This window comes from Ambystoma mexicanum, chromosome 4p (assembly GCF_040938575.1).
Source record: "Ambystoma mexicanum isolate Mex_15411 chromosome 4p, UKY_AmexF1_1, whole genome shotgun sequence".
In the NCBI taxonomy this organism is placed as follows: domain Eukaryota; kingdom Metazoa; phylum Chordata; class Amphibia; order Caudata; family Ambystomatidae; genus Ambystoma; species Ambystoma mexicanum.
Genome location: NC_090927.1, coordinates 116,752,357 through 116,769,135, shown reverse-complemented (window position 1 = coordinate 116,769,135; position 16,779 = coordinate 116,752,357). Strand labels below are relative to the sequence as shown.

The 16,779-nt window shown below is 48.4% G+C and overlaps 1 protein-coding gene across 3 annotated transcripts in view; it reads left to right on the top strand.

The window, feature by feature from the left end:
• Nucleotides 1-16,779, top strand: part of ABHD1 (abhydrolase domain containing 1) — a 91,701-nt gene that overhangs the window by 41,480 nt on the left and 33,442 nt on the right. For all 3 annotated transcript variants that reach the window (XM_069605514.1, XM_069605511.1, XM_069605513.1), the window contains one exon: nucleotides 9,165-9,210. In XM_069605514.1, coding sequence (XP_069461615.1) covers nucleotides 9,165-9,210 — 46 coding nt within the window. The remainder of the gene's footprint in view (nucleotides 1-9,164; nucleotides 9,211-16,779) is intronic.

Sequence of the window (16,779 nt, the reverse complement as noted above, 5' to 3'; positions counted from 1 at the left end):
TTGACCCAGGAGACCTGGCCAAATATAACCCCCTCCAGGCATCTACCCTTCTTTGGCAAAGTGATTGAGAAGGCCGCCACCATCCAGTTGTTCGAAAGATTCTCTCGGCACAATCTTCTACAGGACTTCCAATACTGTTTTCAACCATGATGCGGCACAGAGACCGCCACCATCCAAGTAATCAGTGGCATTCTAGACATCCATGACAAATGGAACCACTGCTTACTTGTGCTACTCAACATGTCTCCCACCTTCGATACTGTTGACTATGACGCCCTCCTCAACGTCCTTGGCACATGCCTGGGCTTTGACGGAACTGTCCTTTAGTGGTTTTCCATCTACCTCTTCTTCTGAAACCAACTCATACAGATGGGCCCCCACAGATGCCAGCACCACCGAGTAACCTGCAGAGCTCCCCAGGTTTCCACCCCATCACCATCCTCTTTAACCTCGACGTGAAACCATTGTGGGATCTCCTCGCCAACACAGAAGATACACCAAGGTGCAGATGACGGACAGCTGTTATCTAACGATAATTTGCACCAATGACATCCATCGACTGTCTCTCCCTTATCTAAGCCTGTGTAACAACCTCAAGACCACATCTGTTCACCTGGGAAACTGACATGTCCAAGTCCCCTATTGGCTGACTGTCATGAAGCTCAAGGGATTAGCACCTCACCTGTCACCCAGTGCTAACTCCTTGGCTTTACCATGGACTCTAAAATGCACATCACCAATAATACCCAAGCAGCATTATGCCAGTTTAAGCTCCTCTGCAAATTCACGCCTTTCATCCCTGCCTCAAATTCTGGAACAGTTGTCGAAGCCTTGGTAATCTCCCACCAGGATGATGGGAACACCCTATTTGCAGGAGTTCCAGATGCCACCTTGTCCTCTATGAAAGCCATCCAGCATGCTGAAGCACACCCCCTCACAGGACTAAGAAGATTTGACCACATCGCCCACAGCCTCTAGAACCTGCACTGCCTACCCTTTCAAGCATACATCTTGTTTAAGACAGCCTGCATCACCTACAAAGCAGTAGCAACCAAAACACCACTCTGCCTGATCTGAGAAACTCGCCATCCGTGGAGGGTAGCACAACACCAGAAGCCGCAACATCACTGCCTGGAAACCAAGAACTGCAACAGGGCCAAAATAAAACCAGGAAATTAGCATTTCCCTTCCCTAACAGGTTATCAATGCTGGCTCCTCCATCCTACACTTCAGGAAGGACCTGAAGACCCTACTCTTCAAAGAACGTGTCCCAGATCGCGCCACTCAACCATACTTCTTCCCCTCCAGAGCGCCACTGCTCAACAAAGTTCCTCTGCTACCCCAGCACCTCAAAGCATTTCACTCTGCTGCATCCCAGGTGGGTTTGCCCTTTATAAATCCCATACAGACATACATCTTACATTTGTTACCTGTGCAGCGTCCGTTTTGTAGATTCTGTTCTTTGAGGCTATGAAAGGTAGTATGATTAGTCTGTGTATACTTTTATGGCCGAGAGATCCACTGCTGACTCTGAACAAAGGTATTAACAATTCAAGGGTTTTTATTGTACAAAACACAATACCGGGCATTAGAGAGAACAGTAATGATGTGGTGAAGTATTGAAAAACAATAGAAATAAGCCGGCTGTCGGCAAGCCCGTATTCAATCAGTCGTTCCTTTCTCCCCTCTTCTCTGTTAACTGGCTCAATAGCACTCATGGTCTTTGGGGTTGACGTTCTCTGACACTTCTTACGTAGTTTTTGCGGGTAGATGCCTGGCTTTTATCAAAGTTGTCAGGATGCTGCTCTCCTCCAAGTGTAGAAGCGGCATGACCAGCATTACTGCTTTGCTACCAGACATAAAGTTTCATTGCATCATTACCAACATCATGCTGGGCCCAGGAGTTGGACTTCCTTTTGATCCACAGCTCACCTTGTTTTCTTGGATAGTGTGTTCTCCGTCCTGCTTTCAGTGCAGGGGCGCTTTGATGCAGGCTCGTTGCTGCCTAGTTACTTCACTGGCAAGAGTCCGACAGGTAAGTATAATGAGTCTTTTGAACAGTTCTCTAACTTCGTTCCTTTCCTTCCTTAGATGATGGCCGGCGTCCTGGGATGGGGATGTGCTGCTGAGATGAGTAGCGCTGAAGGTGAGTGAGAGCGCGATGCGTGATGCGACCCTTTCGTATTTGTATTAAACTGAGTTCTTTTTCTGTGTCTTTTAGGTGCCGCGACGTTTTCAGCGTGGATGCCGGTTATGAAGAAGAAATGCGGTGAGTAAGCGCAGTATGCGGCGCCTCTAGATGTTTCCACGCTAACCTGGAGTGTCTTTTCCCTCTTGCAGATGGATGAGAAGTTCCAGAGACAGAGTTCCCTCAGAGCGGCTGGGATTCAGGTAAGCGTTTGAAGCTCGTACAGTCTTTAAAAAATAAGCAAAGATTTGCTGAATGCTTACTAATGCCTTTTTCCTGTTCTTCTCCCTTTTCCTTAGGAAGCGGCATGCCGGGATGGGAATGACACCACCGAAGATGCCCGCAGAACAGAAGGAGCGATGAATGATGGGCAGAAGCGCTGCAAGGTAAGGCTGTTCCTAACTGTGTTCTTATTCTTGCAGGAGCTTGAGCACAGAAGAAAGATGCAGGCCTACTGGAGACCGATCCGAACACGGTGAGTGTCACGCTGCAGGTGCAGAAAACACAAAGCATGTTTCTCAGCCTGGGCATGGCTTAAATAGTCTCTGGGTATCCCAGGTGTCTCTGGGCTGAACCACACCCAAAAGACTAGACTGCACATGCAGTTCTGGGAACCGGAATATGTGGAGGCATCCATCCTGTCCCCATCAATGCACTACAAGTCCTATCCCCAATGTTATCCTATGGGAGTGAGTGAGTCTGGTGCCACAAGCGCCAAGTCTGATTCCAAGTGGGTCTTTGGAGGGATGGAGAGGCCCTTGAGGGCCATGTAGGTGATCGTGGTCTGGCTCCAGCCTGACATCTTGGAGGGCTGGGGACATTAGGGGCAGGAATCATGACACCCATTACCAAAGTTTTGACATTGTGAAACGGGCATTTGCGTCTGGCTGAGGGAAACGCCAAACGAACGGTGAATGTGTGAAGCCTGACTGGGGGCTAAAAGAAAGCCTAACTGGGTCTTAAGAAAATGCCTGACCAGCGGCTGGAAAAAGCTAGGGGAAGTAAATCTTGCAAGGTGTTACAACTAAGTGAACTGTATTAAACTGACAAATGTGAACCTGGCTGAGGGATACCAGCGAATGAGAGCAAAGCATAAATCACTGTAAACATTGTGTCGACAAGTGTGAACCCGGCTGTGGGATGTCTACAATCAACGCTTGTTTAAAAAGACATTGAGACTCTTGAATATTACAAGTTCCTTATATCTTGAACGAAAGGCTGTAGTCGACCCGACTGAGTGAGGCCCACGTTGCAAAAGGATCAGAGCCCGGTAGAGGGGGATCCACGGGTGAAGGGAAATCACCCGACGGGAAGATTGCAGAAAGGAACTTTTGTTTTGTTGTTTATAGCACATCAGGCCCTCTGAGGCAAGAGACTCGGTGTAAAAGAGACTTGGCCACAGAAGGCCCTGATATTTTGGCAACGAACTGTAAGCTTGTGCTGGAGAAGCCCAGGAGTGTGCTGTGCTCAAGAGTCCCACCTTGTCCCGTGCTAAAAACGTGGGGAAGGGAGACCCCAGTTATACCACCCTGACTTATCATTTTGTGAACACTACTTTCTTTTCTGGTGAACATTTCCTAGACTATTTTGTAACTTAGCGGTAAGGATTGGCAACAGTTTATTTTTTTTTTTTGTATAGTCCCTTTTTATTTGACAAGACGCCACTAGGAATGCCTTATTATTATTTGATAGTTGTAGCTTACTCCCCTCTTAGATTTATGTTTAGATTAGGCATTTTTCCTCACCCATTTATACAGTTCAATAAACACCCTTGAACTGTGATCACTTGTGTCTGTCTTTACTGTTGCCACCATGAGTTCCTTATAACACCTATACACACTTGCTGCCTATTGAATCCCTATGGTGTGAGCAGGGCACTATTTCTAGTAGGCAGATTGTGCTCCCAAACTCTTGATTCCAGAATCAACACCACCAGATAAGTGGGGGGTGGCAGGGAGAAACTATTTGCATGTTTGGTCTGGCTGCCAGAAGTCCAGGGGCCATGGGCCAGCTAGCAGAAGTTTCAGTCTCTTGGAGAAGGTACGGTTCTAGGGATCCACTAACTGGTAGAAAAGGACAACAATGAAAAGTGACCAACCTCCACGATGATTGATGACCCCCAGGAGGTTGCATGTAGGGTTAGTTGGCATGACGACCCCAGACAGGGTCAGCAGCCTCCAATCTTGCTGGCAGTAGAACTCTGGTTCCAAAAAAATGCCTCTCTTCTACTGCAATTGACTAGATTCCAAATTCTGCTGTAGCGCCACCCTAGTCCACCAATGGGAAGGTTTGCTCTATTCCAACAGATAGTGGCTGTCCAATAATGGGCAGCCTGCTACTGTAAGGAAAGCATGGTATCAAACAGTAAGACAGACACAAGTGATCACAGTTCAAGGGTGTTTAGTGAACTTCATTTGGGTTTGAAAAACACCTAATCTAAAGATGCGAACAAGCGACGACCATCAAATAATAATGCAGTCCTAGTCGAGTTTGTCAAAATAAAAGGGCCTATACTAATAAACCCATTGCCAATCCTTACTTTTAAACACAAATAGTCTGGGAAACAATGTTATGCAAAAGAAAGAGTGTTCAAGAAATATGTCAGGATATTCAAGCCATTGGCTTCCATTCCCCTCAATGTCAGCACGGGACACGGCAGCACCCTCGAGTTTAGCTCACTCTCTCACTCTCGCCCACTGCATTGCCATTTTCTGCTCAAATTTCCAGTGCTACGATGATGACACTCAACTCATTTTCAGGCTGCCCTCTGCCACCTCCTCTCCCTCTCTCATCTCTGATTGCCTAACTGCTATTCAAGATTGGTGTGCCGCCAATGATCTTTGTCTGAATGCCAGCAAGACGGAGATCCTCCTCATCGGCAAACCTTCACCATCCTTTCCCCTCACTCTCTGGCCGGCCTCCCTTGGCCCTCCTCCTACCCCCACCTGCGAGGCTAAGAACCTCGGGGTCCGCTTTGACTCCACCCTTTCCTTCTCCGCCCACATCTCTTGAGATCTCTAAAAAGTCAAATTTCCGACTGCACCTCCTCAAAGGTACTCTGCCTTTCCTCTCCTTCCCCCAGAAGCTCATGGTATCTCAAGCTCTGGTTCTCTCTAGCTTGGACTATTGTAACAGCCTCTTTCTAAATCTACCTGCCTCTACTCTCCGCCCTCTGCAACTAATCCAGAACAGGACTGCAAGACTTGTCCTTGGCCTCAAGCCCTGAGATCGTATCTCTCCAGCTCTGAAATCTCTTCACTGGCTCCCAGTGGATGCAAGGATTAAATTCAAAACCCTCTGCATTGTCCACAAGGCTTTCTGGGGCCTGGGTCCAAAATACCTTCAGCTATCCCTCCGCAAATACCTCCCCTCTCGAGCTCTTCGCTCCTCTACCTCCAACTCACTCAGGGTCAGTCGTTTTTCTAAGAAACAAGCTGGTGGTAGATCTCTGTCTTCGGCTGGGGCCTCCCTCTGGAACAGCCTCCCTGCCACTCTAAAACTTGAGGAGAACCAGCTCCGGATCCGGAAGCACCTCAAGACCTTCCTCTTTTCTTCTGCCTTCGCTCCCCCTCTCCCCTGCTGATCTGTTCTCTCTTGGCACCGTGCACCTGGCCACCCTCTGTCTTTTGGGCCCAGGTACCTGCTCATCCTGTCGCACTCCCGCACTGCCTCCGGGCCACCCCTTGCACTGGGGTCTGTATCTGTACCCATAAAGCCCCCCCTTTTTCTTCCTGCACTTATCGGACCTACCCTGTCTGCTGCCTTAAACCTAGCACTTGCAAATTGCTGGCTGCATTACCACTGTTTGTTGCCTTTATTATTTATTTATTGTTATTTATCTGTTTCGCCTCTGCTTCGCACTTTTCCCCTCCCCCCTCTCCCATGCACTTGCGCGTTCTCAATGTCACTGGGCGTAGTAAGATCGCTGTTTTGTTCTCCCCTGTTCTCCTCCCTTGCCTTGTCGCGCTCTGAAACACTTGTGTACGAGCGCGATAGAAATAAAATATCAATCAATCAATCTCTGGCTTCTCTAGCATGGGGATGCCGTTCAAAATCTCAACATGAGGGCATTCGGTGGCAAGTGTCTCTGCCATTCAAAGTCTCTTATTTCAGAGGGCCTGATGCAACTCGGCAAACATTTAAAGTTCCTTTCTTCTCAAGGTTTCACATATAAAACTTTTCGGGTGATCTTCTGTTCAACCCGGGTCCCCCTGCGCCGGGCTCAGAGCCACTTTAACACAAAACCTTCTTGGATGATTTACTGTTCAGCCCGGGTTCCCCTCCGCCGGGCTCGTACCCACTGGGCTCGGACCAAATGTATCTACTTTTCCAAACTTTCTTTACTTCATCAAAATCAAACACTTTCGACTGTGCGCAGGATTTTGCTTGACCCGTCACAGGACCACTTCAATTCACAATTACTCATTCTCGCCTTGATATGACCTTTTCTCACTTTCACCTTTGCCACTTCTCAGCTGGATACCTTACAGAGACCTTCGATTGAGCACCCACGAAGCGCCGCACCATTCTGTCAAAGGTATTGCATCTTGCTTTTAAAGTTCAATCACTCATCAGCAGTTCAACTTTCCCTGCGTCTCTTATCACACTTGTATTAACAATGTTTGTTCCAGAACTCGCCATACAGTGTTGTTACTTCCATCCTTGGCTTCAACACAGACCGGTCTTGTGTCGGTCTCCCCAACTCACCGGATTACACTGACGCTGTTTTGTTCTTGGAGCCAAGGACGGTACCACAGCGGCTGCTGCTTCTCCCCGTCCTTGATTATTGATGCAGGAGGGCCTCGAGTATCTCTGACACACAATGTGGGATTCATCAGCCTGGTTTGATGGTCTTAGGCTTTCTATTCTCAAGGGTTTTGGAAAGTAATGGTTCCTTGTCAAAAAGGTGAAGGGAATATCCCTCCTTGAGATCCCCTTCTGTTTTGCCGTCTTTCTTCTCTCGTTAAGCTTCTGTCTCGAAAATGTTGTTTCCTTGTGTGCTTTGCCTCGCTCAAAGTGTGCTCTCATGCTCCGCCTTTTTTCCGTGTAGGAAAGCTTAATGGAAGTCAGGTGTGTGTGATGGTCAGTAATTGCCTGACCATTTTATTGGGACACTTCAGATATACTGCTCGGGTGTTCGTCTGTTTTCTCCCATAGAGGGCTGTCTGTGTGAAAGTGTTTGTGTTATAAAAAGGGGGTAGTGGGTGTGGAGTTCCTAAATATTCTTCCTGATAGGATGGGCTAAAGGTGTTATAGGGAAGTGGAAACCGCATCTCGCTGTCCGGTGTCCCACTCCCAGAAAACCCCTCACCCAGGTGATCCTCTCACACTGGTCCACCCCCAGGAACTGGATCCAAAAGCGATCGCCGTGTCCTGTCCATCTGAATGACATATCCCGAGGACTAGTGGGTGAGACACCTTCTGGTTTCTCACACTGCCCGGCAACATACTTGCCCTATCTGGAATGTGGATTGGGACCAGATAATCAAAGTCCAAGTTCCAGGCCCACAAAGCACTGACTGGGAATAGAAGGCTGGAACCCGCAAAATACTTTAACTTTTTTGGGAGCTTCCAACCATAGAGCAGGCAGATGATTAAAAAGCAGGATGGCACAAAGAGCAGGGTGTGTGCTACGATTAGCAGCCATTTTGAGTATGTTGTACTCAAAATGGCATTATCGCTGTAAAACAGCTGGTGAATGGTAGTGCATTGGGAGAGAGTGTAAAACACTGTTCACTGCCACCAACCTATACACATCAGAAATGGTGTCCAGTCATAATTTCGAAAACATAATTTCGAAAGTCAAAAAAGTCGAATCAAAAATGTCGAAAAAAAAAATGTCGAATTGTTTTTTTTTTTTTTGATATTTTTTTTGGGCTCTAGTTTCTGTGAAAAAAATAGGTAAAAATAAAAAAAGGGGGGAACCCCCCCATTTCGAAAAAAAACGTCATTAAAAACAAATTCGACATTTTTTTTTTGACGTTTTTTTTTTCAACTTTTTGACTTTCGAATATTTTGTATTCGAAATTATGTCTATGAACCATCAGAAATGTAGCAAAAATGTTGCTCGGTAAATAGAAAATGGGACCCACGTGTCCCTGTAACATTCCACGGAAGTTGGCTTGTGTTACTATGTAAACAGGGAAAACTGTCCCATGGGGTAGAAGCCATGGGTACTGACGGTGCCCACAAAAATGTGAGTTGGCCAGATGACTGAGGCTACAAAGGCCACACTCGCCCCAAAAGCAAGTCTATAACAGAGAAAGTTGCAAAAGTTGAGAATTTACCTAACACAAAATTTGGCATCCGTGGAGGACTTGGACGGGCTACTTCCTATTCTGCACTGAGCCATAGATAGTAATAAGTAAAGTGACCCGCCTTTGAGCTAGCAAACTATGCAACCATGCGTGGACTGTGGACACAATGACAGTCTAACTTCTTTAGATTCCTGTTCTATAGTCTTCATTACTGTACTTATACTTATTTGCTTACCATTACTGACTTGTCTGCTAATCCTATAAAAACCATGTAAATGAGCCGAGCCTCCTGCCTGGTTTCAACCTATTTTCTTGTTCTACTGTATGCAACTTTAACTGTAACATTCTGTAACTTGTATGTAAGTTGATGCGCCCGGTTGCCCATGGGCCTGGATGCGCTTTACAAATAAACAATATACAAATACAAATACTCGCATTACAGTAGCGCCATTCCCACATGTGCATGAGGTCCCGCATCCACACTGCCAGGTGCATGCGTTGCATTGCCAAATGCAAATCATGGCTCCTATCTGTGCATCACCTGGAAGGAGTATGCCCTCTTCAAATGCTCCCACTGATCCTGCAGCCCTCCCACCCCAAGAGACATTTTCCATGTATGTCGTGAAAGGAAACGTAGGGTTGTTCTAGTCTTTACAAGGCGTGATAATGACCTTTCTAGCTGCCTACTGACGCCAACTGTTCTTCTTGCCTTTTTACAGAGCCATTGTATTTAACAACAGAGGGTTTGGAGGAGAAGAGCTGCTGGTGAGTAACTTTTTCAATAGTTTCTCGGTTTAGCAAAATACTTGAACAGTCTCTTGAATTGGGCTCACCTCGTTCTTTCTTATCTTCCGGTTTTGCACCTCGTTTGGCAATTTCTAGTTATTTTGAAAATTAAATTCATGCATGTACTGATAGATCGGAAAGTGAGTAACTTGTTAGATGGAGTATTGGAGCATGTGCGACGGTCTCTGGTTTTAAGTACATCCTATGGAATATTAAGGGGATAAGTGAAGAGTTATGACTCTGTACTCTGGTGTGTGACTTTTCCAGGCATAGATAGGTTGTGGAAGCAGCTTCATACAAGGGATTTGCACTGACCATTACTGGCATAGATAGGCTGTTGCCGGAGCCTCATGAAAATGGTATGAAATTCTCCTGTCGGGTACTGGGGGTGACATGGCATGTACTGGATGTTTTCATGTTACCCTAGAGTAGAGAACCAGTTGCATATTGAATGGATTCTTACCTAATTTTTCTAAATTTGCTGGAAAATGCATAATATGAGCACATTATTTAAAAACTGTCTGGGGGAAGGGGGGATTCATGAGAAGGAGAAGGGATGTCTCCTACAAACCCCACCATACCGTCCTTAATTATTTTAGGCTCCCTCACGATGCCTGCTCGCTCGCACTAATATGAGGCAATATTTAGGCCCCTTCACTGAAAATATTCACCACCCGTGAAGGGCTCACCCATGAATAATTTACAATCTTGGTGCCCGTTTAGTAGCTATGCGCCCTCCCCACCAGCACCAAAGCTGCCTCCGCCACTGACCTCGCTTTAGCCTCCTGCCATAGCCGGTGGGGGATGTCTCTTCACTGATCCCATCCCCTGCATGAGAGAGCAGGGCTCGATGGAAGGAGTGACCCGGTCTTTGGCGACTACACTTTTGGGTTTTGCATGCTTGTGTCCTGCCGTGTCCTGGGGACAATGGAGGGCTAACTGCCAAATTTAAGGGAAGTGTTTGGCGTACGTGAGGTGGTCCTGTGCACAGCAGATTGGCGGCACTGGTACCAAGGCATGGGTATTGGGAGCAAAGTACGTGGCATTCTAGTGTCTCTGGGGGGATGTTAGTAGCATGGAGAAAGCCTGGGATAGTCATTTGAGCCATGGGGCAGATGTGAGTGCATTGCATGTGAAGGATAGGGCAATATTGTGGCCTCAATCAGTTACAGGACATTAGGAGCGAGTATTGGGGCAATTGCTGGGCAGAATGATAGCACAGGGCGATTCTGAGGGCAATATTAGTAGCAGGGATAGTTATATGGGCAATTTGAAATTGAGTAGACTAGTCTCGGCAATGTGAACTGCATTTGTGAATTCAACATGAATTACTGTGGGGCATCATTGAAGCAAAATGGGGTAATTCTGGTGGCATGGGGCTACTCTGAGGGTAATGCAGAGCTGTAGGGGGACTTTGACATGCATTCATCTGAGATGCAAGGTGAAGGATGGTCATTTTCCCAGAGCATTGTAGAAACTATTGCGTCCATATGCTCAACTGAGGCAAAGCTGGCATGAACTGTTGAAACTGGCATAGACGTTTTGTGTCTAGTATATAATGTAGCATACACATGGACCTATTTGTGGCAAAGTCGGCATGGAATGTTAAAACGGGTATTTTAAATTTCTGGAGGCAATGTAGCAGCTAGAATGAATGTTTAAATGTAGTTAAACTAAGATGGCGCTATTGGAAATGGCTTTACCATATGCAATTTACTGTGGCACTTTTGAAACTAGCTCAGCAACGTGGAAGTTGGTACAGCAATGTTTTAATCTACAGGCTGGCACGTTGGACAGAACTCTTGCATGCCTCAGAGTGCTGCAATGTACTGGAGTAGCACCATTCGTAGGACTGCGCTTTGAGCATCACATTATTAGCTGCACAATGCCTTATTTGACTTCTACTTGGTTATACTTTGGAAGTCACCGGATATGTGGTGGAGGTACCCTTGTAAATGCTAGAAACTCTTCTGGCATTCCGCTTTGAGTTTTGTTAACTGATACAGAGGGGGTCATTACGTGGTTGGAGGTAAAGGAAAAACGATGCCGGTAAAGGATTACCGGCACTGCATACCGCTCCGGGCTATTCCGACTCAAGAACCCCGTATTAGCGGCGCCGCTAAAACCATTGTCGCTAATAGTGGCATGGGCGCGGGCAAGCGGCCCTTTGGGCTGGCAATACTGGGATGCCGCTAACAGGAGGAGATCACAAGTCAGGCGTACTTGCAAATACCGGCATCATGAAGACACTAAAACGGGATTCCGGCATGCAGGCAATACCGGCACCGCAAACCAACCGTAAACTGCTATGTGCAGTGTTACCAACTGCCACAGGTGCACACAATCAGCACAGTCGGAGGCAATGGAGTCTGGGCCAGCAGAAAAGGAGCACACCCACACACCAAACCCCTTTCCACACCAAAATGATTCCACTAGTAGTAGCTATACTGGGGCTGGAGGACATGGTTGCATTGCTACATCAGCAACAACAACAGCAGGCACCACAGAGGAGAGACAAAGGAGGAGAAGGAGGGTGAGACAGGCCCAGCATGCCCCACCAGTGAAGCCAGTGGTACTACGCAGGCAGCCCCCAATCCCTCCCATCAGAACCAGTCCATTCAACCTAACCTCTGAGCAGACCCACACCCTGTACCGTCTGGACCGGGATACCATCACCACCATAGTGGACGTGATGCACGTCGACATCGTCAGCCTGATTGAAATACGCACTGCCATCCCCCCCTCTACTGAAGGTAGTGTATGTGCACCACTTCCTGGCCACAGGTACCTACCAGCACACAGTGGGCCAGCTGCATGGCATATCCCAACCTCTCCTTCCATGCATGCTGACCCAAGTGCTGGATGCCCTCCTGAAGCACGCACACAACCACATATCCCTACCACGGACTGGCCAGTAGCTCGCTGACACTAAAGATGGCTTGCATGCAGTGGCAGGCATGGCCAATTGCATCAGTGCCCTCTACTGCACCCATGCTGAATTTATGGTCCCACATGCCATAGAGGTTGTGTACCGAAATCATAAGCAATACCACTCCATCAATGTGCAGATGGTATATGACTCCAGCAAGATCACTACACATTGTTGTGCCCGATATCCCGGATCCACACATGATGCCATGGTGCTGCGGAACTCCTCACTACCCCGCTACATGGAGCGACATGTTGGACGATGTGCCTGGCTGCTCAGTAAGCCGCCTGACAGGCCCATGGAAGTGCAGTTGGAGGGGTATGAATACTCCACCTGTGTGGGATTGGGGGGTGGGTGGAGACAGCACATACAGCATAACACTGTGGCCCTACAGTTTCCGACCTGAACGAGACCCAACAATGCCTTACATAAAACCAATGTTTACACCAATGACGATACGCCATACGTAGAAGCAGGCCACATCCCTCAACGCGTCCACTGCACATCAACTGAGCATACCCGCTGCAACACAATCCAGCAACATGCAGTGAGTATGCCTAACACACATGAATGCAGCAAAGCACAATACAGGACATCTGCAAGAGCATGTAAGTAAACACCCTGCAACATCTGGAAAACGCAATCCACACCTGCAGACCATTGTCCAGCACACATTGTGACAAATGTACCTGTATGCATACATCCAGGGACATGTGCATGTAAACACCAAATAGTTGCAGCCATGACAGTGATTACTACAGGTGTAATGCCAGAAATTGAGTCAACCATACCTCATTGTGCTCCCCTGCAGGTGATGGTGGCTATCCCTTGAATCCATGGCTCCTCACCCCTATTCGGATCCCGCAAACCAGGCACGAAGAGGAGTACAATCGGGTTCATACCCATACCCGTGTTGTGATCGAGCAGACCTTTGGCCTGTTGAAGGCACGTTTCCGCTGCCTTCAACAGGCCAAAGGAGCACTCCTTCACGGGCCTGAGAAGGTGGATAAGATCACCATGGTCTGTGCTATACTGCTCAACATGTGCATTCGGTGGAACTTACCCCTGCCACCTGTCATTGGCCAGCAACCACCGGGTGAAGATGGGGATGAGGAGTACATCAGCCATGTGCCAATGCCCATGAGGGACGTGCTGTGCGCCAATCAGTGATGGACATTTACGTTTGATGCACTGTGATGAAGAGGGTGCATCAATTCCCACTCACTGTGCACTGGGATCGGGGGACTCTGGGCAGTGTACACTGTTTGGCATTAAATTCAGACGCACGCAATAAGCAATTGTTTCCAAATGAGATGTATCAATGAAACTATTTACATAGATGAACAGCCCACCCACCATGCAACTGAGTCTACCCACCCACCCTTGTCCCCTCCCACCACCCTCCACCACTCATCCCTCTAACCCCCCACCATGACCCCCAAACACCCCCATCCCTCAACTCCCCCACACACCCACGTCGCGGCACACAATATGATTTCTAACAGCCTCCATCCCACGTGTCTGTCCAGCTACAGTCGGCCTCTTTTGCAAGGAGGCTGAGGCTCCCCTGGCCGGCGCATGGTGCGTAGCGACCTACGCACTGGGCTTGTCTGAGCTGAGCTTACAGGGGTACTGCTCATGGATGGCGGGGGTTGTGACTCGGCAGGTGCTGCAGGGCGTTGTGCCATGGTGGCAGCCAAATGTGTAAGTGCCTGGGTGACTGATTCCATGCCCTGGTGCACCCGCCTGGCAACGTGGTTCACAGCACGGGTGAGTGCCTGTGTGCTGTCACGGTGGGCCTGGCATGTGGCTTCCCCTACTGTGATGAATTGTTGCAACATCTCGCCCATGGACTGCTGACGCTCCTCCATGCGGGTGATGCAGGCCTCTAGGCCACGTATGTCATTGACTGCTGGTGGTCGCATGGGAGCTGGAGTTGGACTGATTTGAGGGCTGAATATGGGTCCAGCAGTCTCCTCCCCCGGAGCTACCACCACACGACCCATTTCCCAGAGAGTGCTGCGGTGTGTGCCCCATGGATGGTGTTCCCTCAGTGTCCTCCGACATGCATTGCCCTGCCGTGTCAGCCTCGTCCTGTTGGACATCATCCTCTGCACCATTTGTTGCGAATTCAGCCACCTCCCCTGGGTCACTAGTGGCCGGTGACTGAGGAGTCTCACCATTGCTGGCTGTTGGTGTACCCTCCTCGTCCACATGAGCTGGCTGCAGTGGGGCAGGGGTCGTTTGGTCTGTGGGCTTGGGGGCAGGTGTGCAGTGATGGCACCCAATTCCCCAGGCCAGTACACATTCCCATGTGTCGGGGGTGGATGTTCCTCAGGGCCTACGGCCTGTGGCCAGGTTTACTGGACCGCTGTGGCATGGGGGTGTTGGTTTTCATTCGCCCGGCCCTTGACGTGGAGGGCCTGGTGCCATCATCTTCACCTCTACATCTGCGTGATGCTGTTGGCTTTGTTTCTGCGGTGGCCAGTCATCGCTGTCTGATACTGTGTCTGTATGGGATGGAGAGACAGGACATGAGTCATGGGTATAGGGACATCCAACATATATTAATGTAAGTACATTTTGGGTCCTGTGCATTGCTGTCTGCATGTTGGAGGGGCAGACATGGTGCTTACAGGTGTTGGGTGTGTGGTGCAGTGCCTGTGCGTCCTTCTAGCGCATCCATGTTGTGCATGCAGTTTGCTTGGTGGATTACGGGTGTGTCATGGTTTGCGTGCAGTGTACATGCCTCAGGGTGTGCGTGCCATGTGATGTGTCCCTAGCGCTCTTGTGTACATTTGGTGGTGGAGATGTCTGCACCGTGCAGTGGGATGTGACACTGGAGGGGCCTGCTTCTCTGCAGTGCTGCATGTGTGTGTCTGCATGCTGATGGTACTTCGGTTTGGAATTGGACACTGGTTTGTGACAGTGGGGTTGGTTGCGTGTGTCTGTGACAGGGGTGTGGCATTTCTGTTGGGCACTCATTAGGTGGGTGGTGATTGGCAATGCACTTGCTGTCATCAACTTGCCATTTAGATTCAGCCATTGGATTTGTGTTGGTTGTGTGTGTACGCTTTTGTGTAGTGCCAACGCTCCCTCACATTAGTCAGCCGATGTTACTCCTGTCTCAGCACGCCTGACCCCATCAATGGCATCCATGTGTGTCGGGGAGCAACACGTTTCCTCCCACTGTGCTAGCTTGATGGGCGCGGATGGTTCGCTTCCTGTTGCCTGGGCCTGCTGACGGTTGGTAGTCAGTATGTTGCTGACATGCAGCCCCAGGTCATCCCACCTTTTCCGGCATTCCTTTGTATTGCGTGTCGTTGTCCCCAGTGTAGACACCTTCTGGGCCACCTCCTCCCAGATCTGTTTCTTGATTTGTGTCGCACGGCGCAGGTCTGTGCTGAACACCACATCTGCATGCTGGACCAGGGTTTCAGCCAGCATGTTTAGCTCCTTGTTGCAGAAACGTTGTTTGTGCAGACGAGGGGTGCCTTTGAGGATGGACTGTGTCATTTTCTGGCAGGCTGGGATCTCGGTAATGGATTTCGGTGCCTGTAGCCATGGGATTGCAATGGATTGTGATTTTTCAAGATGGCCGCTGTGCGCTTTCTCGTTCCGGCGCAATGACGTTACTTCCGGTTCCGCTTATTAGTCGTCACCGCTGATAGCGGTGCCCGCTAATGCCGTATCCATTGATGCGATCACGTTATTTGGAGGAGGACGTCGGCGGTTGTGCTTTCTGCGCTTTCTATGATGCCGCTAAGGGCCATTTTTGGGACTTTAGCAGCATGCCGGTAATGTCGTTAGCGGCATGCCGCTAAGCTCATGCATGCAAACTTGTAATAGCCCTCTATTAGCGGGTTCTTTACTACACAGACACAGTATTTGCCCTATGCCGGTAAGGACTGTTACTTACCTCCAATCTCGTAATGACTCCCAGCGTCCATTATGAGCATTATATCTCCTGTCACTGGATTTAAAACTAGTTTGCTTGTTTTCCCATCTAAAATATTTAAAATCTACTTTCTATTTAAATTCTTTATACAGTCGGTTTTGTAAATATTTTGAGCAACGTTGGGTAAGAAGCCATCCAATATACAACTGGTTCTCTAGGGTAACATGAAAAAATACAGTATATGCCATGTCAGCTCCAGTATGCGACACAGGAGCATTTCATACCATTTTTGTGAGGCTGCGGCCTCCGCCTATTTATGCCAGTAATGGTCAGTGCAAATCCTTTGTCTGAAGCTGCGTCCACAGCCTAGCTATGCCTGGAAAAGTCACACATCCGACTATAGGACCATGCATCTGGCCGCTGTGTGGGTAGTAACGCACTGGTCTTGCAAAAAAGTGTATTATTAGATGGATTAACAGCAGCAAAAAAATATTGACATCGAGTTGTTGATTCAAGTACATGTTATAAGCAGCTATACAGGAAAAATATAAGAACATTTGAAGCTAGGATGATTGGCATATTTGAATAAGATTGGCATGTTTTCACAATTTGGCTATAGCATTCTGAATCAACTCTATTTTATTGATGCGTTACAAATATTTGGATTGTACATCCACCGTTGTTAGCCGGCACAAATTTTTCAAATGACCACATAACGGAT